Source organism: Pipistrellus hanaki, assembly GCF_964339955.1.
Source record: "Pipistrellus hanaki genome assembly, chromosome: 11".
Lineage (NCBI taxonomy): Eukaryota > Metazoa > Chordata > Mammalia > Chiroptera > Vespertilionidae > Pipistrellus > Pipistrellus hanaki.
In genome coordinates this window covers 21,766,087-21,784,646 of record NC_140513.1, presented here as the reverse complement: position 1 = coordinate 21,784,646, position 18,560 = coordinate 21,766,087, and the positions used below count along the sequence as shown (strand labels likewise).

The following is an 18,560-nucleotide window of genomic DNA, read 5'->3' as shown; positions in this document are numbered from 1 at the left end:
CACTTTCATCTGTCTTCCTAAAGAAGGATGTCAGCAAATCTAGGCATACCCAGTTGAGCATGATACATGCATATAAATTTCAAATTTTTCTGTAGTCCATATATTATAATCTGTAAAAGTTACTGTTCTTAATTAGTATTTGATATCTTTCACTTTCTGTCTCTTTCAAAAGTGGTGGCCTTGGCATTCCACTTGTTTTCACCATTCTAGTCAAATTCCCTATTATTTCCTCAACATGTGTAACCTGTACTCTTGTCAGGTCACAGCTAATTCATCTTCACTCTCAAGTGCCTTTATCATTCTTCGAGAGCCAACTGACAGAGGAGAATAGAAAAGTTATTCACAACTTACATATCTGGCATTGTACATAAAATATCGCTATTCACACAACCCTATTTTACAGATGAGGAAGTATATATTTCCCAAGATCATACAAAAAAACTATCTGCAAATCATCTTTGTAAAGCATTCCTTCCTTTTTTTTTTTATCTCAGCACCTGGCCTATGCCACTGCGGTTTAGCACATTATTGTGTGTCATTTTGTTTCCTAATTGTATCCTTGTTTTCCTCATCTCAATAGTAAGCACAGAAGGACCATATAGTATCTTTACAATGCAAAGCATATACTGAGTGCAAAATGGATACTTGACTGATTTTATATGTTTACATGTATTGATGCCCAGTACCGTTAGGCTATTTTAGAAGGCTTGGGACAGATTGTGTTACAGCCAGAAAAATATGTTTGAGTAATGGAAAGAGACCTGTGTCTGGCTGTGTTGAGCTTTGCTATTACTCCTATCTCTTAATTCATCATCTAGAAAATGGGTGTAGGTAGGGAATTGGTAACATTGCATGAGTCCTCGGGCTCTATTGAGCATCGATAATTCACCTGGTACTCTAGAAGTATGGCAGATATTGTTCTAAGGGCAGGTCCACAATTATCCGAAAGTCTTGAGGATTTTGCAAGTCACACTGGTCTCACCTATTGGTTTTGTGACCTTGAGCAACTTCCTTAGCACATTGGACCCTAGAAGTTGATATTCTCATCGTTACAGTCAGCTTCTGCTTCTGCTAAGTTCACATTATAAATCGTCTCATCTTGTTTTTGTAAAGCATGATATAGACTCATGTGAAACGAGACTCTTCCTATTAGGAAGACACATCTTTAGACACATCTCCTTACTAGTAAAAGTCCTTTAGTCATCTCCCCACAATTCCATGTCACCCTAGTATCTCCATGTGTTCTCTTGTTTCCTTCCTTTCTCATTTCTTCCTTTCTCCTCCCTCTTTCCCCTTTTTTTTTTTTTTTTTTTTTTAATGTTTTTATTGACTTGTGAGAGAGAAGAAGGGAGAGGGAGAGAGAGAGAGAAATATAAATGAAAGAGAAACATCGATTAGCTGCACCCTGTACACCCCTACTGGGGATAGAGCCCACATCCTGGACATGGGCCCTGACCAGGAATTGAACCAGTGACCTCTTGGTAAATGGGTTGATGCTCAACCACTGAGCAACACCAGCTGGGCTCCTCTCCTTTTCCTTACCCCTTCCTTCCCTCTCTGACCCTCCCTCTTCAGAGCAAAAACCAAACTCTTCTTTTTATTCCTTCCAGTATTTAGTAATTGTTTTAGCTTGGCTTTTGATACTTGTGCCTTCAAGGTATTATCTTCTTCCATTGAATTATCATAGAATTTTCTTACACAATGGCAGTTCCTTTTCTGAGTTCCTTTCCTTGTTAACATCTTATAATCTCCAACCTGTACCCAGCTATACTGATAGACTCCTCCCCACTCCTCAACCTCCAATCAATAGCATTTGTGTTTCTTGCTTAGCTACCTTAAGTTTAATTGTCTATATACAAATGCCTTGGCAATGCTAAAGCTGAAGGTTTTCTTAATTACTTTCAATGCCTAGTACCAGGTTTTATTTTTAGTGGGTGTTCAACAACTTCTAGAATAAATCTGACAGAATACTGAAATCTAGGAAGCCATTAATATATTCACTCAGCGACCACAGTTAATGGAAATTGAAGCCTGTAGCTTCATAACTCTTGTCTTCATATTACCCTGAGTGGAGGAAATTACTTGGCTTGAGATTTCAAAGCCATTTGCAGTTCTTTAGTAGGGAAAATATGTCAGATAGTAACCAGGGAAAATGCATTATATAAATCCTCACCCTCAGTGAAATGTAATTCAGCCTTGAGCAAAAGATATAAGTAACTCAGCCTTGATTATAAATTCGTGTTCAACCCATAAATAAGCTTTTAAGAGGTTTCTCTATCACAGAGCCAATGATGCTGAGTAAGCTCTACACAAAAATTTCCTAGCAGAAAAGCTTTGTCACACCAGGTGTTGTGACAAAAGCTTTTAGGACAGCTTAGCACATGGTAAAAGCTCAAGTAGTGGCTGATGGAATGAATGGATACAATAAGACAAACTGCCTGTTGTCCACCTTTACCTGCTCCCTGGTTGTGTGTACCTTTTAGGAGAAAGAGACCTGAATGTTAATCTCTCAGCTCTACCCACCCAAAATGTGTGACCATCATCCAGTAATTTAACTGCTCTCGCTTTGGTTTTTATTATCTGTAAAATGAAAGACTTGGATTAAATGACCTTTAAGGTGGATTTGCATTGCTTATATGGATATAGTTCATTGACTTTAGAAAGTAATGCAGGTACATGGAAATAACCAAATGTCCTGGAGACACATAATAAGTAATTTCTTATATATAAAATTTATAAATATATAACATATATATTACATTTATAAATAATTCATTTCTTACACCCACTACCAGGTTTTTCTCATCAGAAGAAAGCCTTTTGGATTAATTCCATTTTATTCCTCTAAATAATGTGCTATGCCTCTATTTCTTAATTTATCAACTCGAAGCAATAGCATTTATCTTTGTATTCTTCAAGGCAAAGAATTTAGTTTACTTCCTTCTCCTATATTTTAAGTATAGGTATTACTCTTGTAATGATTTATATCAATTTCCTTTATTACTTTAGTAGACTTAAAACACTATTTCTTAATCCATCAATTTTAAGTGGAATTCCTGACTCCTCACTAAGTGGATTAATGCTCCCTTTGCTTTCCTCTATTTCTCCTCCCCTTTGAATGTCCTTCTGTCAGTTAAATTATTACTTTTTTTTTTTTTTTTTTTTTTTTTACCAGAATCATTACTTTTATGTCATCCAAAGCTTCAATATTTAAATTCTCTTCTGTAACTATGGCTTTCTGAAAATGGGAAGTCAATCAAGTATAATTATGTGAATATTATTTACTGCAAAAGTAGGTTGTGTGCTTGGCTGTGCAGAGGAATACGTAGTCCTATATCACCAAACCTGGGCCACTTAAAGAAGAATGCTTAAAGCAGCAAAGTCACATTGATTCTCTCAATACCCTCCACATGTTTCTCAAAATCAGTTCACATTTTAGCTTCAAATTGTAAGTTACTTTCAATTTTGGAGAGCCTCAAACTTGAAACCTAGGTTGGTCCTTCTCAAACTTGGCTCTACATGGAATCATCAAAGGAGCTTTAAGAAACCCTGATATTTAAAGGATCCTACATCAAGAGTTTGATTTAATCAGGCTCTGGTGATTCCAATGAGTAGCCAAAGTTGAGGACCCTATAGCATCAATCTCGTCTAGTAGAGTCAAAGGTAATGAAATCTACTGAGTCCTTAGAAAACAAGAGCAAAAAGTAAAATCCAATACCAACTGAAGGTTTATAGCTTATTTTATTTCCTTTTTGTTGCAGTTGTCTCCTTCATAACCTAAGATCATTTAATAAGATGCACTTCTCTGCCCTCAGCTTCTGAGATATTTCATTCAGTGGTTGTTATTTGGATGGAGAGCAGATGTCGTTTTAAAGTCTATTCTTTTCGTAGGTGGAGACTCTGGGTCATGGGCAAGGAAACTGCTGTGTGAAATTTCATCAAATCCTTGATATTCAGACTTAAGTTTCAATAACTGATTTTTTTTTCCCTTGTGTCTAAGAATTTAACATGTATTGTGTTTCCAGTACTTCAATCTAATTTGGTCTGATTTCCAGGGTCAGTCAAAAGGAGGTTGTTCCCTTTCAGCCCTCTTCCCAAGACACCTCAAAGAGCTGGAGCTGTTTCTAGTAGGTATAGTTGGCTGTGAAGAGCGACTGGGTGGACGCAGCACCAGAAGAACCCGTGGAAGTATACTTGCCTTTGGCCGCCTGGCAGTTAGCCTAAAAAACAAGGGTGACAGAGGAGGCTGAGTTAGAGCAGACACAACCAAGTGCTTCAGCCTCTCATTTGAAACCAGCGACACCTTCATGTAGATATTTTCCCCCTTACATTAATTTGCCGGCTGATTTCATTCTCCTCCTTTTATAACATGTTATCTCCTTTATCCCAGTTTTCTGAGCATTTCTTTGGCTGACTGAGTTTTGTGTCAGTTACTGGGAAAGTTTCTTTTTAGTACCAACAATATCGCAACAACAGTACTAGAAATTAAACTTGAGAAATTTCTCACTAGTATTAGGATAAAGGAGTGGGGATGTCAGGCTTAACAAGCTTGGACCACATGTGGAAGTTGTCTGCTAAGAAATTGACCAGATATTATGGCCAAGCATCAAGCAAAGTACGATTTGTTATAGTAAAAAAAAACACATAAATGAAAATAAAATTATTTTTAAAAGTTACCCATTTTTTACTTATATTTGACCACAAACATGTAATTTTATGTAGCTGTTATCACAGTATCATTTGATCCCCTGTGTAAATTCTAATTAAAGTTGAGTTCAGGATTATAAAACCTATAATAATATTCAAATGCCACTCTTCAAGTCACTGTTACTATTGCTTGCTCTCTTCAGGATTTATTTCTTCATATACAGTGATTTTCAAAGTGTGTTTCATGAACCTAAGCACATGTAAGAACTGGAAATCCTCTAGCTTGACCCCTACCACTGGGATCAGAAACTCAGTGGGCCCAGCAATCTGGGTTTTAACAAGCCCACCAGATGATTCAGATGTACGCACTAGTTTGAGAATCACGTCTCAGACGATAAACTCGGCTTCCCTTCTTTGGTGTGGATTGGTCCCTGGCCCTTAGTTTCACAGTCCCTCCAACTCAACAGCCACACCAGCACAGCCATGCCCAGCTCTCCATCATCATAAGGTAAAGGACTACCTCTACAACCTCACACCCCTTATGCCCCAACTTCCCTGGGAACTTCCTTTCCTTTAGTGCTTCTGGTGAATTCTTCTTTTCTTGCCCAGCCTTCTCTGATCAGCAAGCTACATAAGCCCATCACTCAAATTCAGCACTCTTCAGTCTCCTTATTAAACTTTTACTCTTTTCTCCTGCTATTCCCATTTTGGTTGACCCGAATCTTCCTGCATGCTTAAGAGAGCTGTCAGGAAAATTTAGGATCTAAGTTAATGTACCACAAACTCACTCTCCTTTCAGCTGCACCTTGCCTGATAAGGTTGGCCATCACATCTGGTCAATTTCCCAGCAGACGATTTCAACAGCTATTTCAAGCTCCTCCGCTGTTAAGATCGAAACCTCTATTCCCTTCTCACTCTCAACAGATGTTCTCAAAAGCAGTCGGCAATCAACCACTGCATCTCTTTATCTCAACAGATCTGACTTCAACCCATTCTCTCTGTGATGTCTCTCCCATTCTTTCTAAGACTAACTCTGCCAACTGTATTAACATTTAGTTTCATGTAATCTTTTTTCCTCTAAGCCCTTGTCCTCTCCATGATCTCCACTCTCCTCATCTTCACTCTGTCCTCTAGCTTTCTTTTTCTAATGCGTAGAAATGATATCACTTTGTGGGTTTGATTTGCATTTCCCTGGTAATTAGAGATGCTGATAATCTTCTCATGTATTTATTGCCATTTGTACTTCATTGATGGAGAAGTGTCTGTTTGAGTCCTTTGCCCATTTTTTTTAACTAGGTTATTTCCAGCTATGTTACTGAGATGGATAAAACCTTATCACCTATCAGATTTACAAATATGTTCATTCATACTATGAGGTGTCTTTTTCACGCTCTTGATAGTGTTCTTGACATCTAAGTATGCCAAGTTCTCTCCTACTTGGCTAAGCTCTAAGCTCCCTAAAGGCAGTGGCTGATCTGCTTTATTCATCCCAGTCCTTGGCTCATAACAGATGTTCAAAAAGGAATGGTTACTAGTTGAATAAAATCATTTTGTCTTCATTTCTCCTGGTAACCTTTTTAGGTATTCTGACAAACTTCTTGAATATGCACTTTTCTTCCTCTCTCTCTTGAAACTATTTTATTGAGGTTCACTGATAATCACCTAAATGTCCATCTCTGCTTTCTCTGAGCCTTTATTCTGAATCTCTCAGAAGTATGTTGTTACTGACCCCTTGAAATTTGTTTCTCTTTGTTTTCAGAATCCTTGGTTCATCCTATCATAGTATTGCTGCTTGTTGGGTGGCTTCTCTTCTTCATCTTCCCAAAATGAAAGGTGGCCCAGTTCAGTGCTTATCCCTCTTATCTTTCCTCAGAAGTGTCTTTGTGGAAATTTTCCTTAAACCTCTGTCATCAGCTATGCGCCCAGTGTGGATAACTCAAAACTCTCTAGCCCTCACCTTCCTATTGAGCTCCAGTGCCACATTTTCAAATACTCAGTAGGCATTATCTGGAGACACCTTCATGGCCTAAGAAAGCAAGGTTTTCCACATGACAGAACCAGGCCCCAAGTGTCCACGTGATCAAGTACAATACATAAGAGGTAGTAGCATCTTACCACAGCCCGCTTCATGAAAGCCTCCTGTGTCGCCTTCTTGTTTGCAGCCTTGCCACTCCAAGCAGCCAGTGCACTGGCCTGCAGGGCCCGTCCATAAGAGAAACTTAGTTTCCAGGGCTTAGGTAGAGGGCAAAGGTTGATAGCATTAAGGTTGAGGGTAGCATCCTCTTCACTCATGCCCCCAGACAAAAAGCAGATGCCTAGAAGGAGAGAAACAATTCCACTTAGTCCCAGCTTGTGGACCCATCTTGAGAAAGCAAGCAATGGACCTAAAAGAAATGTAATGTTTCAACCTTTTCTCTGCTTGATTTGCATGGGACTGGGTCTGGGATATTTCTTTTCCCTTGTTGGGCTAGGGATATAAGGGCTTTCATAAGTAAGGAAGGAGGTGAAATGTTGAGGAAATCAATGGATTGTGTGCATTTGGGCAGACTCAGGATATGTGGTATCATTAAGAGAGGGGAAGTGCTGCTGCCTGTGAGGTGGCAGGGGTCTGCTTCATGGGTGGAAGACTTTGGACAAGCACTAATGCTTATGGAACTTGGCTGAGGGCCAAGACCTGGAGTGAGAGGTGCGGGAAAGCCGTACCAGGCACAGCAGCAGGAACGGTACGGTGGAGAGCGGTGACAGTGGCCATGGCTACTTGCTCTGGAGTATACTTCTTGGTGCAGGCATGCCCAGCGGTCACCATGTTGGGCTTCAGCAGCGTGCCCTCCAGGTACACATGATGGTCATTCAGGGCCTTGTACACAGCAGCCAGGACCTGAAGGATAAGAAAGCCAAACAGATGAAACCCAAAGCCAGCCTTAGAGTCACCTGCCCTTGGCACTTCTATGCTGCAGGGATGCAGAATGAAGGAATTCTCATATGTGGCTTGGCCAAAGCTTCCCAACCAGCCCCCAGGCCTCATCAGGGCAATGTATTGCAAACCACAGCCACTAAGCACAGACAAGCTGGCCTGTACCTGCCACCCCTACTCTAGCTGCCCACTGCATGGTCCGCTGGCATGGCTGCTTCCCTTTACTCCTTCCTTCCCATCACTCCCTTTGGTCATTGGAGACTGCCTGGGTGTAGTTAGTTGGGGACATGTAAATTGGCCTCTATTCTCCTTCCCCTTAGATGCTAAGTGGTCATAAAAACATACATTTCAGACACAGAAGTGCTTTCAGATATCATCTTAATCCACCTAATTTTGCCAAGAAAGAAACTGAGGTCAGGTTACATTATGTCTCTTACTCTCCTACAGATATACTGTGGCTAATTTAGAAAGTCACAGGTAGACAAATTACTTTCTAATCACATGTTTGTTTGTTTTTTATGTAAGCCTCATTTTATTTTAAAATTTCTTAATTTACACCTAATGGAACTGAGACCCAACAAGTAGGTACATGGATTCTCACTCCCTAGTCTTGGTATTGCAAATCCTGTGCTTTTTTCATAAGGATCATACCATGTACCCAAAAGTGGTAGGTTTGATAATACCTCCTTACCTTCTCAATGCTACATAAAGATGCCGACTGAGAATATTTCTCATATAGTAGTTGATATATGTTAAGTAATAGCTGTTACTTAAAAGCAAGATTTTTCAACTAGAATTTGGACTGACCTTCTCAGTAACATATAGGCAGTGTTCCATGTCATGGTCTCCATCAGGAATTACCTCTGGTTCAACAATAGGTACCAGCCCGTTCTAAAAAGGAAAAAGGAGAGGACAGGGTTAGGCTCTGCTCACTGGGAATCTTTCCTTAAGAGATTATTCAACAGTTGGGGTTGGTACAAAATGAAGCCCTTTTGGAGAAATATCATGTAAGTGACTCAAAGGCAATGCAAAGAAATTTAATGAGATATCTAGTGAGCATGGCTTAGCCAAAAAAAAAAAAGAGACAACAGTGAGATTAAAAAGAAAGAAAGGGCCCTAGCTGGTTTGGCTCACTGAATAGGGAATTGGCCTGTGGACCGAAGGGTCCCATGTTTGATTCAGGTCAAGGTCAAGGGCATGTATCTCGCACATTGGTTTTTCTCTCTATCTTTCCCTCTCTCTTCCACTCTCTAAAAATCAATGGAAAAATATCCTCGAGTGAGAAATTAAAAAAAAAAAAAAAAAAAAAAAAAGGGAAGGAAGGAAGGTAGGAGAGAAGAAAGAAAAGTTTTTCTAGGAATGGGGAAAAATAAAAGCAAACTCTTAATTTCTAAGTCTTATTCTAGAAACTACTCTAGCTACTTCAGAAACTATCACCCTTTTAGAGCAGTAAAGATTAAATCACTAAGAAAGATGCCTTTTATGTGGGTTAAGTAAGCAGTTCAAGAAGTAGTTACAAGTCTGATTGGAAATCTCTAGGTTTTGGCCACAACTCAGCACCCATACAATGAAATCAGATTAAATTGGATCCCAGGGACGTGTCAACCTATGTTGGAAACTTCAGCATCAAGTCTCCATCCTCCACGAAATGATGTGGGCTGCGTCAGAGCTATCACCCTTGGCCTGGGATCTCAGAGGACCCTGTGGCCAGTGCCGTGGCCTCAAAAGCCTGACCACTTTGAAGAAGAACTGCAGTTGATGGCACCTGCCTTTTGGGCTCCTAGCTGGCTTGTGCAGCCAGTTCTTTTCTCTACCACTCATAACTACAGCAGAAGTAGTGAAAATGCCACCAGGCTACCCTGGTGGGGGGAGAAGAGGGCTCAGGTGTGGCTATAGTAAAATTAGAAAGATAGGCTTTAATGATAGCGCTCGCTTACTGTGTTCTAGCCCCAGGGGAAGCCTGCGCACCTGCTGACAGATGCTGGCATAGCGGGCCAGGGCGTTGGCATTTTCCTGGATAGCAAGGGCGGATGGACACTGGTTGTCAATCCTCAGCACAGCACGCCACTTCCCAAAGTCAACACCGTCTTTCTTGTACTGAGCACAGCGCTGAGAAAGGCCATCGAGCCCTGCAAGTCACAAAAGAGAGAATGGCTTCTTTGTGGCCCTGTCCCCGACCCCTGGGGCCGATAAAGTGAAGGAGTTCTCCCTGAGCTTAGCTTCCAATCAGCAGAGCTTGAGAGTCAAAAATAACCAGGCAAATAAGCATGGGTCCCAATACTGAGCCGGGAGACCTGGATTTCATAAATATGGTTTTGAAGCGCATGTGGATACACCATAAAAATAGAGGGAATGAATATTTGGTTGGTATACTTGCTACGTTCCAGGAGTGACTCTAGGCATTTTGCACACCGTTTCTCATTTAGTTATCATGACCCCAATAGTTAATATTATATTCATTTTACAGATGTGGCTATCCAGGCTCCGGAAGGCTGAGTGACTTAACTAAATTTGCATAATGAAAGAGTGATGGAGCTGGGATTTGAATTCTGCATAACTAACCCAGTGTTTTGGCTTATACTTGTCTACATGGGCAGTGAAGTACCTAGCAAAATTATCTAAGTCGTAAGTCAGTGGTTGGCAAACTAGGGCACTCAAGCCACATGCGGCTCTTTGGCCCCTTGATGATGGCTCTTTCACAAAATACCACGGCCTGGGAGAGCCTATTGTGAAGAAGTGTGTTAGAAGAAGTTTAAGGTTTAAGTTTAAAAAATTTGGCTCTCAAAAGAAATTTCAATTGTTATACTATTGATATTTGGCTCTGTTGATGAATGAGTTTGCTGACCACTGTTGTAAGTGATGGAACCAGGATTCAAACCCAGGTGTGTCCGATCCCAAAGCCTGGGACCATTACTCTCTATTGCTGCTGGATTTTTCTTTAAAAATGATATTCCCAGGTACAGAGTATCTTCTCTGTGCAATACACTGTGGTAAGAACTATATATAGCACCTTCAAAAAAAAATATATATATATATATATTGTTTAACTCAATCTTCAAAACTATTCTGCAAAGCAGATATTGTTAGTCCCTAGAATGGACTCAGAACACTTAAGTGACAAATCAGAAGTCACACAGTTCTTAACTAGAGGAGCTTGGATTGAAAATCAGATGCATGTGGCTTTAAACCCCATGTGATATTCATAATTTATTTTCACTTCCTTATTTGGAATGGTTCATATCAGTGGGCAGTGTCCTTACCTTGAATGCATATATTGGCATATATTGGCATGGCTCATATCAGTGGGCAGTATCCTTACCTTGAATGGTGGTTTCTTTGTTTGTTCCTGCAAGTGGAGCAGTTCCTTGGTCCAACTGTGAATTAAATAATTAAAAAGAAATTAGCAGGTGTCAGGTATCCCAGTAAATAAAACACCAGCAGAGCCCCTGGTGCTGACTAGTAGTTCCCATCTTTCATAAGTCAAGGAGTTCATTAAAAAAAAAAAATGGATTAGTTATCTGGAGAGACACAACAGAAAGATACAACAATTCATAACCGAGGGGTCATTACCTGGAAGGAACAATGTAAGAGAGTCAAGGTCAACCCTAAGAGGATGGAAAGCACAGGCCTGGAGCTTGGGAAGTAAGAAGTAATCTGATATAGCACCAGAAATATAGAGGTTCTGCATAAGAGCAGCATCCCTTAAATTATTCATTCATTTATTCAAGAGACATGATGGAGCACCTTCACGTAGCAGGTACTGTGTTATTACAGGAGATGAAGACAATAGCATGCAGCCTCTACTCTCAGCAGAGCAAAGGCTAAGTTCATGAGCCAGTGAGGTGGACAATCTGGGCTCAAACTGCCTCCAATTTTGCCTTGCTGCGGGCAAGTTGTGTTATTCTATTTTTCTCACCTCACCGCTAAAATAAGGAGAATAACTGAGTCAGCCTCCAGAGGTTGTCAGGAGGATTAAATGAGTCCCTGGAGTTCTAAGCACTCATTGAATACTCTATTCGTGAGAAGTGTGTGCAGTTTTGGAAGACCTAGTTAAAGATAGAAGAGTGAATGCTTTCATAATCACAGCTATCGTGCTCTGAATAATAATTTTGTGACAGGGACTGTTTTTAAAACACATTTCATCCTTATAAGAATCTTATGAGGTAGGTACACCCATGTTAGAAATGAGGAAATGGAGGCACTAAGAGATTTGTAGAAAATGGTTGTAGAAAATGGTTGAAGGAAGAGGGCATGGGAGGAAAAGTCTGGAAGAGGATCGGTTCTCAGGGAAGGTGTGATGGAAAGCAGATGAGGAGGTATGTTCGGAGTGCTGGCCCTGCATGGGCCCCTGGGCTGGGCACTGGCCAGGTTGCGGTTAGAGGTGAGGGGAGTGCAAGTACTCACCTTGATCCCCACCACGATGCCCTTTTCCTTCAGGATGTCTCTGAACAGCTTTCCCTGGCTGTCCTTCTGGTAGAGGGTCTCATGGAACAGGATCACGCCCCCGATGCTCTGGCTGACAGAGTTGTCCACGGTGAAGAGGATTTCCCGGAACTGCCGTCGGTTCTCTTCCGTGTTCTCCACGTTGATCCTCTGCAGGCGGTTTCCCATGGTACCTATGGGTGGGCAGGCAAAGGCAGGATAAGGAGCAAGCCGGGCTTTCCTCCTCCCAGTCTCAGAGACCCTCTCGGGGAAGGTCAGCAAGACTCTTCTCTATTCTCAGAACTTTCGAACTCCTGCCTCTTTTTTGTCTCCATTGGCTGATGGTTGGGAAGAGAATGAGCTGGGCATGTCTGAGTCAGGGTGGAAGCCACCAGTGGGTCCAGGTGGGTACCTAAGGCCCTCCAGCCTCTCCCCAGCCTCTCCGGTTCAACCCTCAATCTGACTGTTGACTTCTCTGGTGTCTATCGTTTCCTGGGGGCGTGCGGGCCCACCCCAGCTCTCATTTTACCTTCTCGGGCTCACTTAGACACAAGCTCTTCCCTGTGCCAGATGTGGACATTCCCTGGTCCTCTCTGCCCTTCCCTGGCTGACTTTAAACTGGCTTCTCATTAGCAGAGGCGGGCTGTGTATCTGACCTCTTTCTGGTTACTGAATTCCTGGTCTTGCTAGATAGCCAGAATCCCAATGACCTCTGGCAAGGGGCAATGTGACAATGGAAGGCTGAGTCTGTCTTGGGTTTTCAGAAATCTGCCTACTGAAATGACAGGACCCCAAAGATCTCTGCTTCCTAAGCCTTCGGCTCCCACTCCTGTGTGCATAAGCCTTTACTCCTCTGAGAGGAAAGGGAACATGATGATCAAGTTGCCTCTGCTACGTGTAGTAACAAGAATATGCTTAGTGTACGATGAACTTCTGGCTCTCACTCACCTACAGACTCATCGGCAGCCAGGATCCCCTTCCCATTGGCAACGATGCGCTGGGCAATTTCTGAGAGCTCCTTCTTCTGGTCCGCGGTGAGGGCTGGGAATTTGTGGGCCATGGTGACAGGTCTGGAAAAGAGTGCAGGAGAGTCCTCAACAGAACTGAGGGTGGCTCAGATGGACTCATGACGAAGGCAGCTGGGTGTGCAGACTAGCCCTACAGGCCCCTCTGCCATTACAAGTGCATGAACAAATGAGGTCTGAGAGGGTGTTTTCCCCCATAGCCTACGTAGATGCCGTTAGCCATAATGGATGAAGGTGGGATGGTAAATGTTCATGGTGATGCTAAATAGAATGCCTGCCAGGGCACCTTTGGGATGACTGTTTCTGAGACTGAACCAGCTAGTTAGTGACCCATTACATCTGACAGGTAGATGCATTGCAGTAATTGGCTTTCTACTCCGTGGATTTCTGGTGCCATCAGGTACCCTGGCTTGAGGCCAGGACAGTGAGGCTTTTGGCCTGTTGTGGCCATTCCCCACTTCGTTCAGTTAGCCTATAGCCCACCAGAATACTTGGTGGTGATACCATCAAGGTACTCCAAATCCTTGGACTGTAGATCATTATCCCCACACCACTGACATTACCAATTCATAAGCATCTGACACACATTTGCTGCTAGGAGAGCAAATAGACCTGGTTCAAGGACAGGCTCTGCCTCCCCTGGCTGGGACCATGGGCAAAGCGGTAATTTCTGAGTCTAAATTTATTATGGATTAAATGGTAGTAATATCTGTTCTGGTTGTCTCATTGCCAGATGGATCACCTGTGACCCATAAGCACTCTACTCATTGTGTTTGCTAAAAATAAAATTGTTGAATTGCGTGATAAACATGAAGATGCTTTATAAAGCATTATGAAAATGTAAGCTATTATTATTATTTCCTTTTTGACTGTTTAAAACAGAATCACCTAAGGGACTCCCATGTTTCTATTTGTCACCAAGCTATTTTCTTCAGGCCCAGTGTGCTGACTCAACCAGAAAAACCAAGAGAGGAAAGGTCGAATCAACCCAAATCTGTTTATAGGAAGTTAAACTTCTACAGAAGGATTAAAGGTCTGTACCACATCAGCACAAATGTTACCCGTCTGTTAATCATAAATCAGGGTCACAGGCCAATGTCCACCGCCGGGGACAGGAGGCCAGCGGGAGTGGGGATGACAGAGCGTGATCTCTCTGCCCCTGGCCTCTGCTCATTGAGGTCTCGAGTCAATATTTTTTAAAGTGCGATTGGAAGTTGTTCACATCATATTATTAAGTGGGGGGGGGAGGGGGGAAATCCACTGTCAGAGAAGCATGCAATATATAATATTCTTTTAAAATTAAAAACGTAGTATACACACATACCATCTGTACGTCTATATAAACAGGGAAGTACCACCCCAGGGTTACCCCTAGGGAATGAGATGGGGTGAAATGACTCTCATTTTCTTTTTCAAACTTTTTTGTGTTTGATTTCTTACTAAACAGGGTTATGCGTTACTTAATTTATTATATGTAATAAAGTAACAGGTGATACATGTCTAAATCTGGGAGAAGGTTGTGTTTATGTACATATATCTGAACAGAAGGTAATCAGACAAACAGAGCTGCCAGTGACCTCTGAGCACCCTGTATTAACCCTGCTAACGTGAGAAACAAGGAGACAGAGGCCCAGGAAGAATATGTCTGATGCCCCTTCTAAGTTGTGATGTTTAGGTTTATAAATCACATCTGATTGGTGGAATCCTAACTTCCAATCCTCTCAACAAAATAACAGAAGGGACCCTACAGTGTGACTCTTTCTGCCTCCCCGAGAGAAGTTCTATGGAAAGATAATAATTTGTGAAATATGTATGTTCAACTTCTGGAGAAGTAGAAGGCGGTGGAAAGTCCATTTGCTTCTCCATGTGCAAGGCGGATGGATTTGCAAGAAGACAGACATCGGGGGCTTATTCTCTGGAAGCCTGTGCTGGTCAGGCACTGTGAGCAGCACTTTTATGTACGGATAGAAGATGCTCACAGCCTCATCCTTCATCCCAATGCCACCATGGCAAGGGCAGTGAGATGCTCTGCCAGCCTGAACCCTGGTGCCTGTGAACACCGTGCAGAGAGAGAGGGCTGCCCTTTCCTTCTAAACAGGCAAGGAACTCCTAATAGCTACACTCCATTCCCCGGCCCGGCACCTCAGGTCCAGCCTGGGCCTGGGTCTTCCACCGAAACACCTTGGCCAACACAATGATGGCAGCAGCTTCCCAATTGGCTAGTGAAGCCCTAGGCCACCATTTAAAGTCAAGTTTATTTTAAAAGGCATCATATCTTCACAACATGCTGTTTTTGTTTTTGTTTTTTAGAGAGAGAGTGGAACAAATACATCAGCAGCTTTTGGTTCCAGATATCTTAAGCTTAGTGCCTTCGAGGTGCTTGGTGCCCCAAAGTAGGGAAATGTTGTAGAAAGCATCAAACCAGTGGTAGGTTTGAGGATTTATAATCAGATGATAACTGCTCTGTGAGGTCTCCAAGCCTGTTCCTTTTTCTCATCTGAGCAGTAGATGAAGACCAAGGGCAACCAATACACATCAGAGTCCATTTCTGTGACAAAGAAACTTCCGTGCTCACACTAGTCCATGTGGGAAGAGAATGAAGAAAGTGACAGAAGGTGATAGATACGTAAATCAATCATCAAAACAAGCAGTGGTTGTGGAAAAAGTGGAAATGAGCAGGCATCTCAAACACTGAGTAGAACCTCACCCCGTGGTCAGCAAAACTGAGCCACATGTGGCTCTTTGGCCCCTTGAGTGTGGCTCTTTCGCAAAATACCACAGCCTGGGCGAGTGTATTTTGAAGAAGTGGCGTTAGAAGAAGTTTAAGTTTAAAAAATATGGTTCTCAAAAGACATTTCGATTGTTGTACTGTTAATATTTGGCTCTGTGGACTAATGAGTTTGCCAACCACTGACCTAACCCAGTGGGTGCATTCAGGTTGTTTTTCCCAGGCTAAGACTCCAAAGAGCCCTCAGATAGGTAACACTGGAAACAGCAACTGTGAGCAGTTTGCTGCCAGGAAAGGTGTGAAGGAAAACAAACTTCTCAGCAGCTCACAGTGTTTTCAGCCACCTTCCTGTTTTTCCTGAAAACAAAAGCAAGCAGACTTTCCCCGGTGCAAGTTCATTAACCCCTTAATCCCTGGTGCAGTCCAAGTAGACAAAAGAAGTTCTTTTACTTACAATTTGGGAGCAGAGTGTCCTCTTAGAGATCAGAAGCCGTGGCTGAGGCAGCAGCTGCCAAATAGGACGAATGTTTGGGAACACTCGGCTTTTATAGATTTCTCATCCAAGTTGTGTGGTGTGTGTGGTTTTTTTTCTTCCTTCTGCCCTCCCCTTCCCACCTTGGCCTAGTGGGGAGGTTCTTATCTAATACCTCTGATTGGCTCATAAACAGCCAATCCTTGTCATCATGCTCACATATTCATTGTATGCGTTGTATGTTAAAGCTACAAGGGCTATCAGCAGACCATGTAGTTCTTACTCCAGACTCTTCATCTGACTAGTGAAGACACTGAGGCACAGAGGAATAGCCAAGCAGCTAATGCAAGGCTGAGCTCTAGAATCCATAGAGGGAATTGGCAAGAATGTTAGCTGAGCTCCATCACTTAAAAAAATACATGACCTTGGCCAAGGTTGCCTTTATTTCTCTGAGCCTTACTTTTCTCTTCTGCAAAGTGGCATCGCAACTTTACAAGAGAATTATGTAAGTTTCTAAAGTGTCTGCATCCAGGAGCACCCCTTCCTTATGTCCTAAAACCAAGCGGGGTCCCTAGTGTTTTTAATGCCCAACACACTGCCTTTATTTTCATTCTCTCTCAAATTTTACATTTTTGTCTTACAGTTGGTAGAGACTAGAATAAAACTCAAAGTGACTGATCTAAGCCATCATCTCCCCTAGAGATGGCACCGTCCGGGTAAGGGTTCATTCCACAGTTTTTCACTTGAGCATTAACACAAAATCCAACTCAAGAGAAGGTGAATAAGATACGAGGTGCTTCCTGAGTGAAATAATGAACGAAACAAATAAACCTTATGGGGAAATGTAAAAACAATGAAATCTATTTATGGTCAATGAAGCATGATCATAGGAAAGTCTAAATTCTCAGGAATATATTTCTTTGGGATCATTCATAAAATGAGGGGAGGTGGAGTCAAAGTGCTCGATGGTTTTGAGTGTGACATTAGAATTTATGAGTGAACAAGTGAAATGTCAAAGAAATGAAGGAAAAGTATGGGAGAACTAGGTTGTCTAAATAGAGTTTAGGGGCCAGATAGCTTCTAAAAGAGGGTAGTGTTAGACATCGAATGTGATTATTAAAGGAAATTGAAATGTCTGAAACACAAAATTGAGGCTCATTTGTCTGGAGAAGTCTTGGCCACAGCCTGTCATAAGGACGGTGGAGGGCTAGGCCAGGGAGAACTCCCATCAGCCCTCCTGAACCCACTTGCCACCCAAAGGCATTCTTTCTGGTTTCCCACCCCCACCTACTGCTCATTCCAGCATCCCGTGCTTGATTGATCAGACCCAGATGACCCAATTGGGGAGGTTTCATCAGGTTTTATTTTGCCAGAGAAGAATGGAGGAAGTAGAGAAGGATGGTGGTGAAAGAATGGAGTGTGGGGTGAGTGACAGATGCTGGGGGTCAGGACTTGGGCGGTTGGAATTGTGACTAAAAACAGTCCACTCGCCAAGAGCTGCACGGTAAAAACAATTTCACTGATGCTACGAATACTAATTATTCTTGTTGTGATAATGACAACAATAACAATAGCTCATTTTTTTTTTTTTTTAGGTCCTATGATGCATTGAGTTCCTTTTATAGATATCTCCAATCTGAGCCCCTGTCTGAAATTGCATGCTTTCTGGATAAGGAAACTCTGGTGAATTGTCATAAAGAAATAGGAACATTTTTAAAAAAAGAATGGCTTTGAATCTTAGTATTTATTGAGAAGGGCTAGTTGAATACTTTAGAGTTTTGCTCTAGCCAAATTATTGTTTAGGTAGAACTCTCAACTGCTCTCTTAGAAGAGTTGCTTATTTTTGGACTAAATTTTACAAACAATCAGAATTCTGATGGCGCGACTATGACATGTTTCTGAACTTGTTGTTATATTTAGAATACACGAGACATTGATGGAACATGATTAAGCTCGTTCTTTGTTAGCCTAAACATTCAGGTTATTAATTCAAAAAGAGCCTTTTCCCAAGACGGGCACATAGCGAGTCTGACTCAGTCTGACTCAGTGGTCTAGAGCAGAGCTGTTTACATTTGGGTCACCAAAGTCTGCATAGATTAGCAATTTCTCCCCCTCCCCCAACGCCCCCACCAGCACGATATAACCTTGGACGCTAAACCTTCATTAATCGGGGAAGAATGGCTTGCATAGGCAGACCCAGGTGGCCCTGCTCCTGCCGGGCACCACTTCACGTGAACAGCAGACTGGCCAAGCACGTCAGAGGGCATGGTGCACCCGCCCCCGAGTGGTGACACCTGCTGCTGCTGTTCCTGTGGCATCAGCAATTGCCTGCTTCCGGGGTTTGATGTGTAA

General features: G+C 42.3%; 1 protein-coding gene across 2 annotated transcripts in view; it reads right to left on the bottom strand.

The window, feature by feature from the left end:
• Nucleotides 1–3,722: 3,722 nt before the first annotated feature.
• The window catches only part of ALDOB (aldolase, fructose-bisphosphate B), a 47,910-nt gene continuing 33,072 nt past the window's right edge, over nucleotides 3,723–18,560 (bottom strand). The window contains exons 1-9 of one of the 2 annotated variants that reach the window (XM_084899750.1): nucleotides 16,191–16,523; nucleotides 12,932–13,053; nucleotides 11,966–12,177; nucleotides 10,881–10,935; nucleotides 9,530–9,690; nucleotides 8,369–8,452; nucleotides 7,351–7,525; nucleotides 6,763–6,962; nucleotides 3,723–4,220 (exon numbers count right to left, since the gene is read on the bottom strand). In XM_084899750.1, coding sequence (XP_084755876.1) covers nucleotides 4,125–4,220; nucleotides 6,763–6,962; nucleotides 7,351–7,525; nucleotides 8,369–8,452; nucleotides 9,530–9,690; nucleotides 10,881–10,935; nucleotides 11,966–12,177; nucleotides 12,932–13,043 — 1,095 coding nt within the window. In that variant the 5' untranslated portion in view covers nucleotides 13,044–13,053; nucleotides 16,191–16,523 and the 3' untranslated portion in view covers nucleotides 3,723–4,124. Of the gene's footprint in view, nucleotides 4,221–6,762; nucleotides 6,963–7,350; nucleotides 7,526–8,368; nucleotides 8,453–9,529; nucleotides 9,691–10,880; nucleotides 10,936–11,965; nucleotides 12,178–12,931; nucleotides 13,054–16,190; nucleotides 16,524–18,560 lie in introns of those variants that run through there. The other variant, XM_084899749.1, reaches the window with a different exon arrangement.